The 12,346-nt window shown below is 44.1% G+C and overlaps 1 protein-coding gene across 3 annotated transcripts in view; it reads left to right on the forward strand.

Annotated features, from left to right (window-relative positions):
- The window catches only part of KCNIP1 (potassium voltage-gated channel interacting protein 1), a 229,454-nt gene extending 219,880 nt beyond the window's left edge, over positions 1-9,574 (forward strand). For 2 of the 3 annotated variants that reach the window (XM_058545770.1, XM_058545781.1), the window contains 3 exons: positions 4,444-4,548; positions 5,452-5,514; positions 8,711-9,574. In XM_058545770.1, coding sequence (XP_058401753.1) covers positions 4,444-4,548; positions 5,452-5,514; positions 8,711-8,758 — 216 coding nt within the window. In that variant the 3' untranslated portion in view covers positions 8,759-9,574. The remainder of the gene's footprint in view (positions 1-4,443; positions 4,549-5,451; positions 5,515-8,710) is intronic. The other variant, XM_058545775.1, reaches the window with a different exon arrangement.
- The last annotated feature ends 2,772 nt before the right edge of the window (positions 9,575-12,346 follow it).

Raw genomic sequence — 12,346 nt, forward strand, 5'->3', positions numbered from 1 at the left:
AAGTTGGAATGGTAGACTTGCAGGCATCTCCTAGAAGAGAAGAGGGAGATCTTTGAGGAGGAGGAGACCACCATTGGATCATATTGGCCACACCTATTTTGCCTAGAAATAAAAGCACAGAAGAGGGTGATGGAAGTGCAGCCATCCCTAAAGAAATCATCAGAAATAATTTCTGAATCTTCACTGCTTGACACTTGAAGAGCCTCAGAGTACATGTGGTGTCTAGTAAGGAGATGCCCACAGGTTATCTCAAAGGTCACTTTGGTATCCCCTGTCTCCTGGCATCTCAGTGGAAGCTTGCATTTACCATCCTGAACATCTACTTCCTGAGCTCCTACATGCCAGGCACAGTGCCTGGATTACAAATATCATCTCCAATCCTCACCTCAACCCCACAAGGTTCTCCCAGCTTTCATTCCTCATTCATTCAGTCATGTATTTGCTCAACACATATTTGAGGGCTCGTTAGGCGTTCTCGGTACTGAAGATAAAGTGGTGAACAATCCCAAAAGTGTGAAAACCCTAACATCCACTAGTATCGGATTTGTTAAATGAATTCCAGTAAATACATATAATGGAATAACAGCTGGTCATTTATAATCATGCAAGAGTAATAAGATATAAAAATTAGTATGATACATTATATTTTTAAAATCACTTTAGAAAGTAGTATATATAATATTATCTCAATTTTGTAAATAATTAAATGCTTCTATACATACTCAAATATATGATATTCCAAAATATTCACACACCACTCCACAAAATATATAAAGAAATATATAAAATGGGACTTATAACACTGGTTTTCAACCTTGGCTCAACCGTTATTTCAGCACTAAATCATCTCACTAACTCCAGTTCTCTTTTTCTTATTTGAAACCAGACAAAATTGTCCCCATTAATACCCATCAGACCTCTCTGGATGGCAGTTTAAAAGAAAAGAAAAGTGAGGATAAACAGCTTCCTGGAAAATATAGCTGGATCTTCCCCTGACAGTCATTTGGAGATAATCTCATCAAAATTGTAGGCAATGAAAATCCTGAGACAGCAATCAAAATTGGTCTTTAAGTCCTTGCTCTGATAAAAGATACTCAGGAAGGAAACCTACAGCTTATGGATGCAAAGGACTTGTAAAGCACACATTTTAAAATAAACACATAGATAAAGACATATATTTCCTAGTTCTGTCCATTGACAGGGCCTGTAGCAATGAGCACACCTGGCACCCAGACCTTGGTTTCTAAATACCATTCTCCAACAAAAGGAGCCAGTCTCCTTGGAGAACTGGTTAATTCCAGGACTGGGAAAGACAGAATACAAGATGAGCCTGGAGTGTTTTGCACTGCTGGAAAGTAGGAAAGTGCTTAAAAAGAAAAAAAAAAGGTATAGGCATCTCAAAAAACTATGGGCGTCAACCTGAAGGACTTCCCAATAGCCAAAGCTAGAACAATTTGAGCAGCAAAATAAAAAATGATAGCATTGGATTATAACCTATAAAATAAATATCCATGAGTCCATAGTAAATAATACATCTACTCAAATAATATAGTATGTATTCAAATAAATAATAATACATATTCAAATAAATAATTGAATACATACATAAATGCGGAGTGGGGAACAACTCTTCCTTAAAGAAGAATTCCAATTAATAAATATAGGAAGAATAAAGGAAATATAAAATCATCATTAGGCAAACACCACAGTCATAATTTTTGCAGGCAGTATCCACTGACAGATACTAAAATCGGTGGAGACACTTGACAGGCACCACATTTATCAAGTGATCAAGGTTAACATCGCCAGTAATGAGATATATCAACACCATGTACCTCTTTGATATGATGCACTAAGGATATAACATCACCTCTATGGTATTCTTGTCAAAAATGCATAACTTCAATCTAATCATAAGAAAACCAGGGGCTACCCCAAACTGAGAGACATTCTTCAAAATTACTGACCAGTACTCATACCAAAAGTGTCATGATCTTGAAAGACAAAGAAAGAATGAGAAACTGTCACAGATTAGAGGAGACTAAGGAGACAAAGAACTAAATGCAATGTGGGAACACATTGAACAGGCAACACATTCAATTGCATTGAACAGAAAAAAGACATTAGGGAAAAAACTGATGAAATTCAAATAAGCTCTTAGTTTATTTAGTTAATAGTATTATAGCATTATTAATTTCCTGCTTTTGATCATTGTGCTAAGTTGTTAACATCAGGGGAAGCTGGGTCCAAGGTATATGTGAACGCTCTGTACTATTTTTGCAACTTCTGTTAAGTCTAAAAATATTAACAATAGGTTAAAAACAAAACAAAAAATAAATAAAATAAGCCCATGGAATGAGGAGTAGCAGGCACAGAACCCAGGACAGAGGCTGGGTCTCTGTAGACACTACTGCAAACACCCCTAAGAGAAGGTTGTCTTCCTACACTCCTTCCCCCCATTCTGAGGAGGGGCCAGGTAAGCCATGGAACTCCATGCCTGGCCAGTGCGATCAGGAGAACACCACAGAAGCACTCAACTGTTACTGGGCTCCTAGCCAGGTGCAGAGACCTTAGCACCGAAGGACGCAGCATGTGCCCTCACAGAGCTCACAGTCTCAGGGAAACAGAGCTATAAACTAATATTAGGAACAACTTAATTATTTTAACAAGCACAGGTTTTCCCTGCTATCCAGGAGTCCCCTTTTATGAAAGACCCATATTAGTACCTGTTTTCGCTAACCGCACGAAATCTGAAGAGGATTTTCACTTTTATGGAAAAAAACAAAAAGTGAAAATAGCGTTCAGCCTGCATTTTGCAGCAAGCCATTACAGAGGCAGCCTACACCCCAAGCAGGGAGAGTGGCGCCGCCAAGCTCCTTCCTCCAAAACTACACTCAGCATCTCATCGTCAAGCCGCCATGGCTTTGAACTGTGCCTGTGAAAAAGACAAAGCATCTGTGCTTTATCTCGATTTATTTTGGTACATTATTTTGGGGGTCAGGGAACGCTCAAAAATTTTTCCCATATAAATTAATGGTAATTTCTTCTTCACTTTATGCCATTTTGGCTTTTGTAAGGAACCGTCCACTTTCGGATAGCAGGGGAAACCTGTATTTACTGATCACTTACTCTATATCAGGAAGTATTGAAAGATTGGAAAGAAATATGATAGGATTTGTAACATCTATCAGCCTCCAGCAACCGAGAACAGTAGTTATTGGCTTCAGAAAAAGGGATCTTTTAGTTACAAAGACTAGAAAATCATCAACATAAACTAGCTTAAGTTAAGAGAGACTTTTGTAAAGATATAGAGTCTGATGAAACACATTTAATCCCCACTGAAACTAGAAAGCTGTTAGCCTCTGTCTCTCTCTGTGTCTCCTCTTCTTTCCCCTCTCTTTCCTCCCCCTCCTCCAGCATCTTCCAAGATCAAGATGGATCCATTCTCCTCTGCAAGAATGACAGGTTCAAGTTGCCTCCAACATAGGTGTGGGGGAGGCCCAAGAGGAGGTTTTAGTGTATAGCGTAACCATTCTCAGACACTGCCTCTCCATGGTTTCTCTTGGTCTCTGTTACTGTCTCGTTCTTCTTCAGTTGCTATTCTCAGAGAGCCTGTGTCCGTGTGGGTGTGTGTGCACATGCACGTGCTCCTGCAAACGTTTCTCTGTTTCTCCCCCATCCCCACCTTCCTCCTCCTCCCTCTACTCTTCTATTCTCCTCTCTTCTCTTTTCTCCTGCTTTCTCCCAGCATTTCTCTCATCAGCTCTACTCCCTGTGCATCTGCTCCATTATAACTCCTTACAGAAGTTCTACTCTTTTGCAGGAGTTTTGAGTTTCTGCTCTCCCTTAACCTCAGCTAAAACTTGGCAACAGCTCGCCCATGGCGCTGACTCTGGCCCCAACTCCACAGGACTTTCCAGCTCTGGGGTTCTACCACTTCTGCCTACATTTCTGTGCCTCTTCATTCAAACCTCTCAAGAGAGAAAAACTGAGTAGCTCAGCTTTAGTCAGATATCCACCTTTGTTCCAATCAGCTGTGATCACAGAGATAGGTCACCTGGTACAAACACAGCCACCCAGGCCCAACCACTCAAAGGAATTATGGAGTGGGGAGAAGATCGTCCAAAAATGGGGTGGAGGCTGATCAGTGCACAAACATGTCCACCCTGATCCCACACATAACCCTCGTGGACAATGCTCAAGAAGAGGTAACCTACCCAAGAGCTTCTGAAGGCAAAAAAAACTTTCTACTGTCCTCTCTGTAGGAGGAAGCTCCCAGAATATAGCCCCTTCAGCTTGCTTTCTAACTCCCTCTCATCAGCTGAAGAAGGTCCTTTTAATCACTTCTATTCGCAAGGGGGACAAGAAGCCCCAAACTCCGTCACCTAAGAAGAGCTTGACCTCATGGTTCCCACACTGTGTGCTTCCATGTCCCCTCCCCAGGAGATGATGGACATTGTCAAAGCCATCTATGACATGATGGGGAAATACACATATCCTGTGCTCAAAGAAGATACTCCAAGGCAGCACGTGGACGTCTTCTTCCAAGTAAGTGGACACACCCTGTGCATGAGCTTTGAGCCCAACTTAGATGAGTCAGTGCACAAGCATCTGAGCCTTGGTTTGTGTCCGACCCGACACTAAGCTTTGCAGGAAACAGAAAAGAATTATGAGGTGTATTGTCCTCCAAGAACAGATGATCTCGTTAAGCAGACAAGCATACACTACAGAAGAGAACAGGGAAGCATATTATTAAGTATAAATGGAATAGTATGGACTCTAGATTCCATAAAAATTCTTGGGGGATCAGAGTAAACAGAGAAGACATCCTTAAGCACATTTGTGTAGGTGTTGAGCATTTACGTCTGGGGAGTAAGGGGAAAGGAGGTTGGAAACTAAGGTGGGGGGACTATGAGATCTTTACACTGAAGAGTTGGGCCTTGCTCCGGTAAAGGGTGGGTGGCTACTGTTCATCTGTGAGTAGAAGAGTGGCACAGTCATAGTGGTGTTTTAGTAAAAAGTTAACGTAGTAGTAGAGTCTCAAACAACATCAGAGCTCATTCTAGTCCAGTCCTCTCACTTTGCAGATGGGAAAAGCAGAGGCTCAGAGAGGCTTAAAGACTCACTGAAGGTCACACAGTAAGTGACAGAGACAGAATGAGAACCCTCACATCCAGTGTTCTCTCTGCCAGAGGGACAGGCTAGAAGAGAGTCTGGGGAAGACGTAGGCTGTCAGCAGAACAACCCGGGGATGAGGTGATGAAAGTCTGTAGCACATCTTTTAGTTCTAAGGAAGCTCATGGGGGTCAAGGCCCTGTAACCAGGGCCTGGGTGAGGTGTCTGGCCAGTTAAAGATCACCCTAATTCTCAGGACAAAGCTGGTTAACAAAAAGTAAGTTTTGGGATACAGATTACCAGGTTCTTTCAAGTGCTTCCTGTTGTGTCTTTCAGAAAATGGACAAAAATAAAGATGGCATTGTGACTTTAGACGAATTTCTCGAATCCTGTCAGGAGGTAAGGAGAGATCTCAGGGCACAAAACCTCTAAATCTGGGAAAGGCAATCTGGGGCTTGGGGACCTGAAGGAAAAGAGTGAGAAACCTGAGACCCCCTCAGGTCAGAGCCGTCACCACCAACACCACCAGCACAACTCAGAAGTGCAACCATCTCCACTCCCCGGACTGGCCTGTGGTTGGTCTTGGCTAAGGACTGAGTGGGGTGTAGGGGATGGGAAAGCCCAGAGGGGGTCTCTGTGAAACCACAGACTTCCCAACTGGGCAACACCATCATTTTCAACCTGCCTCTGGCTCGTTGAAAGAGCCAGAGAAAGGGTAATCTGCCTCTACCCAGATTACAAGAGAATAGCTGGGGGAAAAATGTAAAGCTGTGATTCTCAAACCATAGCGTGCACAAGAATTGCCCGGGATGATTCCGAAAATGTACGTTTCCAGGCCTCAGTCCCAGAAATCTGGGATGGGGGTCTTGAAATCCTCATTTTAACACAAATGCCCTGAACCACTCACTGCTTCTAAAACTTTAAAGGGCAAAACAAGCTCCTTGAAGATCTGGTTGCAATGCAGATTCTAGTTCAACAGGCCTGGGGTGGGGCCTGAGCTGCTGCCGTCTAACACTCTCCCAGGTGATGCTGGTGCTGCCTGTCCGTGACCACACCTTCGTTAGTCCAGCGTCTCTGCCAGAGACTGAGCTGGAAATAGTTGCTTTCATCTATTTTAGAAAAATGCATTTATATCCCCACCTTATTTCAGAAGGGTTCACAGCTACTCTGAGCTCCACCCGGTAAGAAAGCTGGGGAGACGTGATTGACACATACTGAGCACCTAGACGTTTCAGGTACAGTACGGAAACCTCACAGCAACCCGAGAGTACAGCGTATATCCAGGGTGATCATCAGAATATTTAATAACTAGAATGGACTGAGAATTGACCACTGACCTTGACCAATGCCCTGGAGCAGTGCCCTAAAGGACCTCTGCTAAGCTTGCCAACCGGTTAGTTGATGGATCTTTGGGTGGCCCAGGGGTCCTGGGCCAGTTACCAGGTAGCCAGAGGGGAAGATGCTGGGCAGGAGGCTCAGGTCACAGCTACTTATCAACAGGGTTAGAGATAGTTAGACATTTTAATCACTGTGAACTGGCTGAACAGCAGTATTGATCATACCCATTTTAAAGAAGAGAAAACTGAGGGACTGCACGGTTAAGAGACGTGGCTAAGGCACAGTAAGAGACAGAGATGGAACTTGAACTCCATCATTATAATTTTAAATTCCATGCCCTACTGCAGTGTGCTTTTTTGACTTTGTTTAACAAGTAAGTGAAGATTTTAAATTAGTTTAGTTTCTCACATTAGCAATCTCTATAGCTATTCATTAATTAAGTCATTTCTTTTTCACAAACCATACATAGGCAGATACTGTAATCAATCCCATTTTACACATAAAGAAACTGAAGCACAGAGAGATTAAATAACTGGCCAGCTAGTTAGTGACAGAGCCAGGACTTGAATCTAGGCAGCCTGACTCCAGAACCCACATACTTACCTTAAAAGTCCGAATAACTTTTAAAAGATTTCAAATACCCAGAATCAACTTTTGTCTTTGCTGATTGTAGGTCTTTCCTATTGTAGGTCTGCTTTCTAGTTCATTCATTTGTACTCTAAATTATTTCCTTCCTTCTGTTTTTTTATTTTAATTCAATTTTCTAGATTCTCTTTCTAGCTTTTTTTTTTTTGTGAGGAGATCAGCCCTGTGCTAACATCTGCCAATCCTCCTCTTTTTGCTGAGGAAGACTGGCCCTGGGCTAACATCCGTGCCCATCTTCCTCCACTTTATACGGGACGCGGCCACAGCATGGCTTGCCAAGCAGTGCGTTGGTGCGCGCCCGGGATCCGAACCAGCCACCCCGGGCCGCCACAGTGGAGCACGCACACTTAACTGCTTGTGCCACCGGGCCGGCCCCTCTTTCTAGCTTTTTGAGATGGAGGTTTAGAACACTGATTTTTAACCATTCTTTTCTAATATATGCATTTCAAAAGATAAATTTCCCTCTAAGTACTACTTTAGAGCCCCCAAATTTGATATGTGATATTTTCATTATATTTTAATTAAAAATATTTTCTTCTCTGACCCATGGATTTAGAAGTATGTTGTTTAATATCCAAATATTTGAGGACTTCAATACTTATTCCTTAAAGATTATACAATTAAAAAATGTAAAATTGAGAACATACAATAAGAAAATCAATAAAGCCAAAAGTTGCCTCTTTGAAAAAACTAATCAAGTTGATAAATGCTAAGCAAGACTGATTTAAACAAAAGAGAGAGAAAACTTAAATTATCAATATCAGGAATGAAAAGGGTAACATCACTACAGGTTTTACAGACATTAAAAGGATAATAGTTGATTATCCAATAAATTTGACAACATACAAAATCTACAAATTCACTGCAAAATACAATTTATCAAAACTAACACAAAAAGAAATAGAAAATCTGAATAGTCTTAGGTCTGTTAAAGAAATTGAATCTGTAATTTAAAACTTTCCCACAGAGAAAATGGCAGGCACAGATGTCTTCACTGGTAAATTCTTCCAAACATTTAAGAAAGAAATGATGCTAATCTTATACAAACTCAGAGAACAAAGAAAGAGGGAAAACTTCTCAGCTTGATTGATGAGGCTATCATCACCCTAATACGGAAGCTTGACAAGGCATTACAAGATAAAAAAATTCTCAGGCTGATATATTCCTCCTGGACATCGATGCAAAAAATCAAATCCAGCAACAGGTAAAAGCATAATACATCACGAATAGATAGGGTTTATTACAAGAATCCTAGATTAGCTTAACCTTCAAGAATTAATCAATGTGATTAATGACGTAATAGAATAAAAAAGAAAAAGCATGTGATCTTTTCAGTAGATGTAGAAAAATCATTTCATAAAATGCAGTACTCACTGTTTTACTGGATAATTTGTTTCTTCTGAATTTGTCTCTAAGGGCAGAGAAGGTGCTTCTTGCCTTGAGTTGCTCACTTTTCAGGTCCCCACCCCTTACTCCTTGTTTCTCATACCCTTGCAGGGTTCTCTCTGCGTAGGAAACCCACGCTGGAGGTTAGCTCACCAGTTACAGAGCTTCTCAGGGAGGAGCCTGGGAGAGTTCTAACCATCCTCTCTTTTCTCTCCTCCCTTCCCAGGATGACAACATCATGAGGTCCCTCCAGCTGTTCCAAAATGTCATGTAACTGTGGACATAGCCATCCGGCTCTCAGAGACATTGTACTAAACAACCACCTTAACACCTTGATCTGCCCTTGTTCTGATTTTACACACCGACTCTTGGGACAGAAACACCTTTTACACTTTGGAAGAATTCTCTGCTGAAGACTTTCTATGGAACCCAGCATCACGTGGCTCAGTCTCTGATGGCCAGCTCTTCCTCCTCCCTCTTCTTGAGAGAGACAAGATGAAATTGGGTTTGTTTTGGAAGCATGCTCATCTCTTCACACTGCTGCCCTATGGAAGGTCCCTCTGCTCAAGCTTAAACAGTAGTGCACACTTTTCTGCTTGCGTGCCCCAGCCCACTGCCTCCAAGTCCGGCAGACCTTGATGAATCTGGAAGCAAGATGACCTGAGCCAAATGCACACCACTCTCTGATGGCCTCCCAAACCAATGTGCCTGTTGCCCTTCCTTTGGCGGGAAGAATGAGCATTATACAGAACAATAAGAATCTACCATGACTAGGTTGGGAGAGTCAGCAGCTAACATATGTGAGACAGGACTGAATTATTAAGCATGGCATTGTCTGATGATCCAGACTGCCCACGTCCTTTGTTTCCAGAGGCAAGGACCAATAATGCTCTCTCACACTAGCATCTGTGCTGGTAGTGCAAGTCCCTTAACATGCCCAGGAAAGGAGCCAAGGCCCAGGGGCCCACGCCTCCTCTCCATCTCCTGCTAGAGCTCAGCGCTGCATGTCCCTCCCAGAAAGCCCAGAATGCCTGCAAATTGCTGTAATTTTATACCATGTTCTAATCAATAAACAGAACTATTTCTTACACTCTTAATCTTCATTTCTTCCATGACCCCATTGGGCAGGAGAGGTAAATTGTGAAAAGGGGAGGCTAGTCCATTCATTTGGCACTCAGTCATTAGTACCGACTTGGTACCAGGCCCTGTGCCAGGCAGGGCATCGTCCTCACCTGCCCCTAAGCAAACATCCAATTCAAATGCAAATACTGTGACCTTATGAAATGCAGCTTAATGAGAGCTTAACTGCAGCTCTCAACACCACTCTTCCAACAAGACCCCCACTCCCAAGACGCTCTGCGGTAGAAAGTCTGGAGCCTCATGTGGTATGATGGGGATACAGAGATGAAGAGGTGGTCGGGACCTCCTGCTGAGGGCCTTGGAGTCCAGGGGTTGATCAAGTGGCTTCAGCCTATAAGCAGCAAATGATTACTTATGTCGGACACTATGGGTCTTGGTTTCCCCATTTGACATCACATTAGAAAAATGAAGAGCTAACAGTGGTATCTGTGGAAGGAAAGCATGTTACTGAACCCTTCTTATGTGCCAGGCATTGCCCTAGGGGCTTTATATACAATATCTTATTTCATGCTCACGGTAGAGCATTCTGGAAGGTGGAGTCCTGGTTTTGCTGGTGAGGACACTGGAGTTCAGGGAGGTAAGAGCACCTGCCTAAGGTAGCACAGCTACACAGAGAGAGTTAACTCCTCCCACTCCATCCTAAAGGCTTCCTACTAGGAAGGCCCCACCCCAAGGAACTGAGGGACCTCACACAAATCTCATTCCTCTGCAGTCAGTTCAGAGAGGCACAGGGATTCTTTGAATCCAAATAGCAGATGAGGACACAAACGCAGAGAAGGGGAAAGCCTCCTAGATCACTAGCAAGAACAGGCCACCACAGCTCAGGCAGGCGTGAAATACTCCAGATCTGATCACCATTGGCTGTGCCTGTCATGGTTGGAAATTGTAGGGGCCACACTTCTGTTTCCCTGTCTGGGCTTCCCGAGTGCAGCCATGTGGCCATCTGAGGCCGCTGGACATGTGGCTGGCCCCCAGCAAGGCATACATTTAGGCCCACGCGGAGGCTCTATACTTGCGACCCTTCCCACATGGGGTCTGAACCTGCATCCTGAGGCTGTACAATGTCCAGGCCATGGTTCGCCACCGTGGCTGCACGTCACAATCACCTGGAGAACCTTGAAAAATGCGATGTCCGTGCCCCACCCCAGACCAATTGAAGCAGAATCTCTGAGGGTGGAACCTGGGCATCAGATTCTTTAGAAGCTGCCCAGATGATTGTAATATATACCGTAAGCTAAGATGGGGAACTGACCACATCAGTGCTAAAAATGGAGCACATGATCTGAGCCATGCCCCTGGCCACAATGATTAATTCAGAGCTGGGCTTGATTCCTAAGCCAATCCACACAGCATGAATCTCAAGACTTGTGCTGGGGGCCAGCCCCGTGGCGTAGTGTTAAGCACGCGCACTCCTCTGCTGGCGGCCCAGGTTCAGATCCGGGGAGGGCACCGATGCACTGCTTGTCAGGCCGTGCTGTGGCGGCATCCCATATAAAGTGGAGGAAGATAGGCACAGATGTTAGCTCAGGGTCAGTCTTCCTCAGCAAAAGGAGGAGGATTGGCAGATGTTAGCTCAGGGCTGATCTTCCTCAGAAAAAAAAAAAAAAGACTTGTGCTAGGAACACTGGGACAAAATGTTTTCTCTCCTACTGGACATGAATGAGACAGCCTGTAGTCCTAAGACATGTTGGTAGCAATTTAGGAATGCTGAGGGGTCCTCTGATAACCAAAGGGCAGATAAACCAGAATCACAGATGGCAAGGAAGAGAGATTGTTTTTAAAAATAAAAAAATAAACCAGAAATTGGGCTCTTGGTGAGATCATTCAGCTGCTAGATCAAGCCACACCTGAAGCTATACATACCTCTGACCTTTTCAGATGCCTTTGTTAAATGCCCTTATAAGGTTTAGGACAGTGTTTCTCCGCCCTGGCTGCATATCAGAATCACTGAGGAGCAGCATTTGGGGAAATTTTTTAAAGTGCTAAATGCCTGGTCCTTATCCCAGGTTCTGAATCAGAATCTCTAGAGTGGGGCCATGTGCATCAGTCGGCTTTAAAAGCTCTCCAGGTGATTTCCAGTGTACATCTAGGGCAGAGAGGCCTTGTTCTAGAAGAGTGGAAGGGCTGGCACCCGTCTCCCTCTGCTGGCCAGACCACAAGTAAGAAACCCAATTCAGTCCTGAGTGCCCCATATGGAGGGGAAAATCAGCATCTGGTGATATTCAGAGAGAAGACAGGATGGAAGGAAGATTCAGAATGGGTCCTAAGATGAATGATCAACGGAAAGAGAGTTGGTTGTCCCCTGGGGTGGGGGAAAAGGGCAACCTGTCGCAGCAATTGCCAGGGTCCGGGCCTCCGTTCATCAAAGCTTTTAAGAAGGAGAAGGAAAAAATGAAAGTTGCCGTTTCCACAGCAGCAGAGAAACAGAGAGGCCTGTGCCTGTGTGCCTCTCAGCACAGGGGGCGCTGGGGAAACGAGGCTCTCCACTTGGAACACCCACCTCCAACTCGTCCTCCTAGAGGATCCCGCTCCTCCTGAATCACCCACAAATGTCATCATTTGCCAGCCATTTGCTGACAGCCAGTCAACCACGTAGCGGACGCCGCGGCTGCCTCACGCAGACACCCTCGGCACTCACCGTTACCGTGCGGGTGGACTCGACTGTGCCAGCTGCAAATGCCTGCGACCTTCTGTCTGTGACTCTGGCTGTCACAGAGTCTGA

Source organism: Diceros bicornis, chromosome 1, assembly GCF_020826845.1.
Source record: "Diceros bicornis minor isolate mBicDic1 chromosome 1, mDicBic1.mat.cur, whole genome shotgun sequence".
In the NCBI taxonomy this organism is placed as follows: domain Eukaryota; kingdom Metazoa; phylum Chordata; class Mammalia; order Perissodactyla; family Rhinocerotidae; genus Diceros; species Diceros bicornis.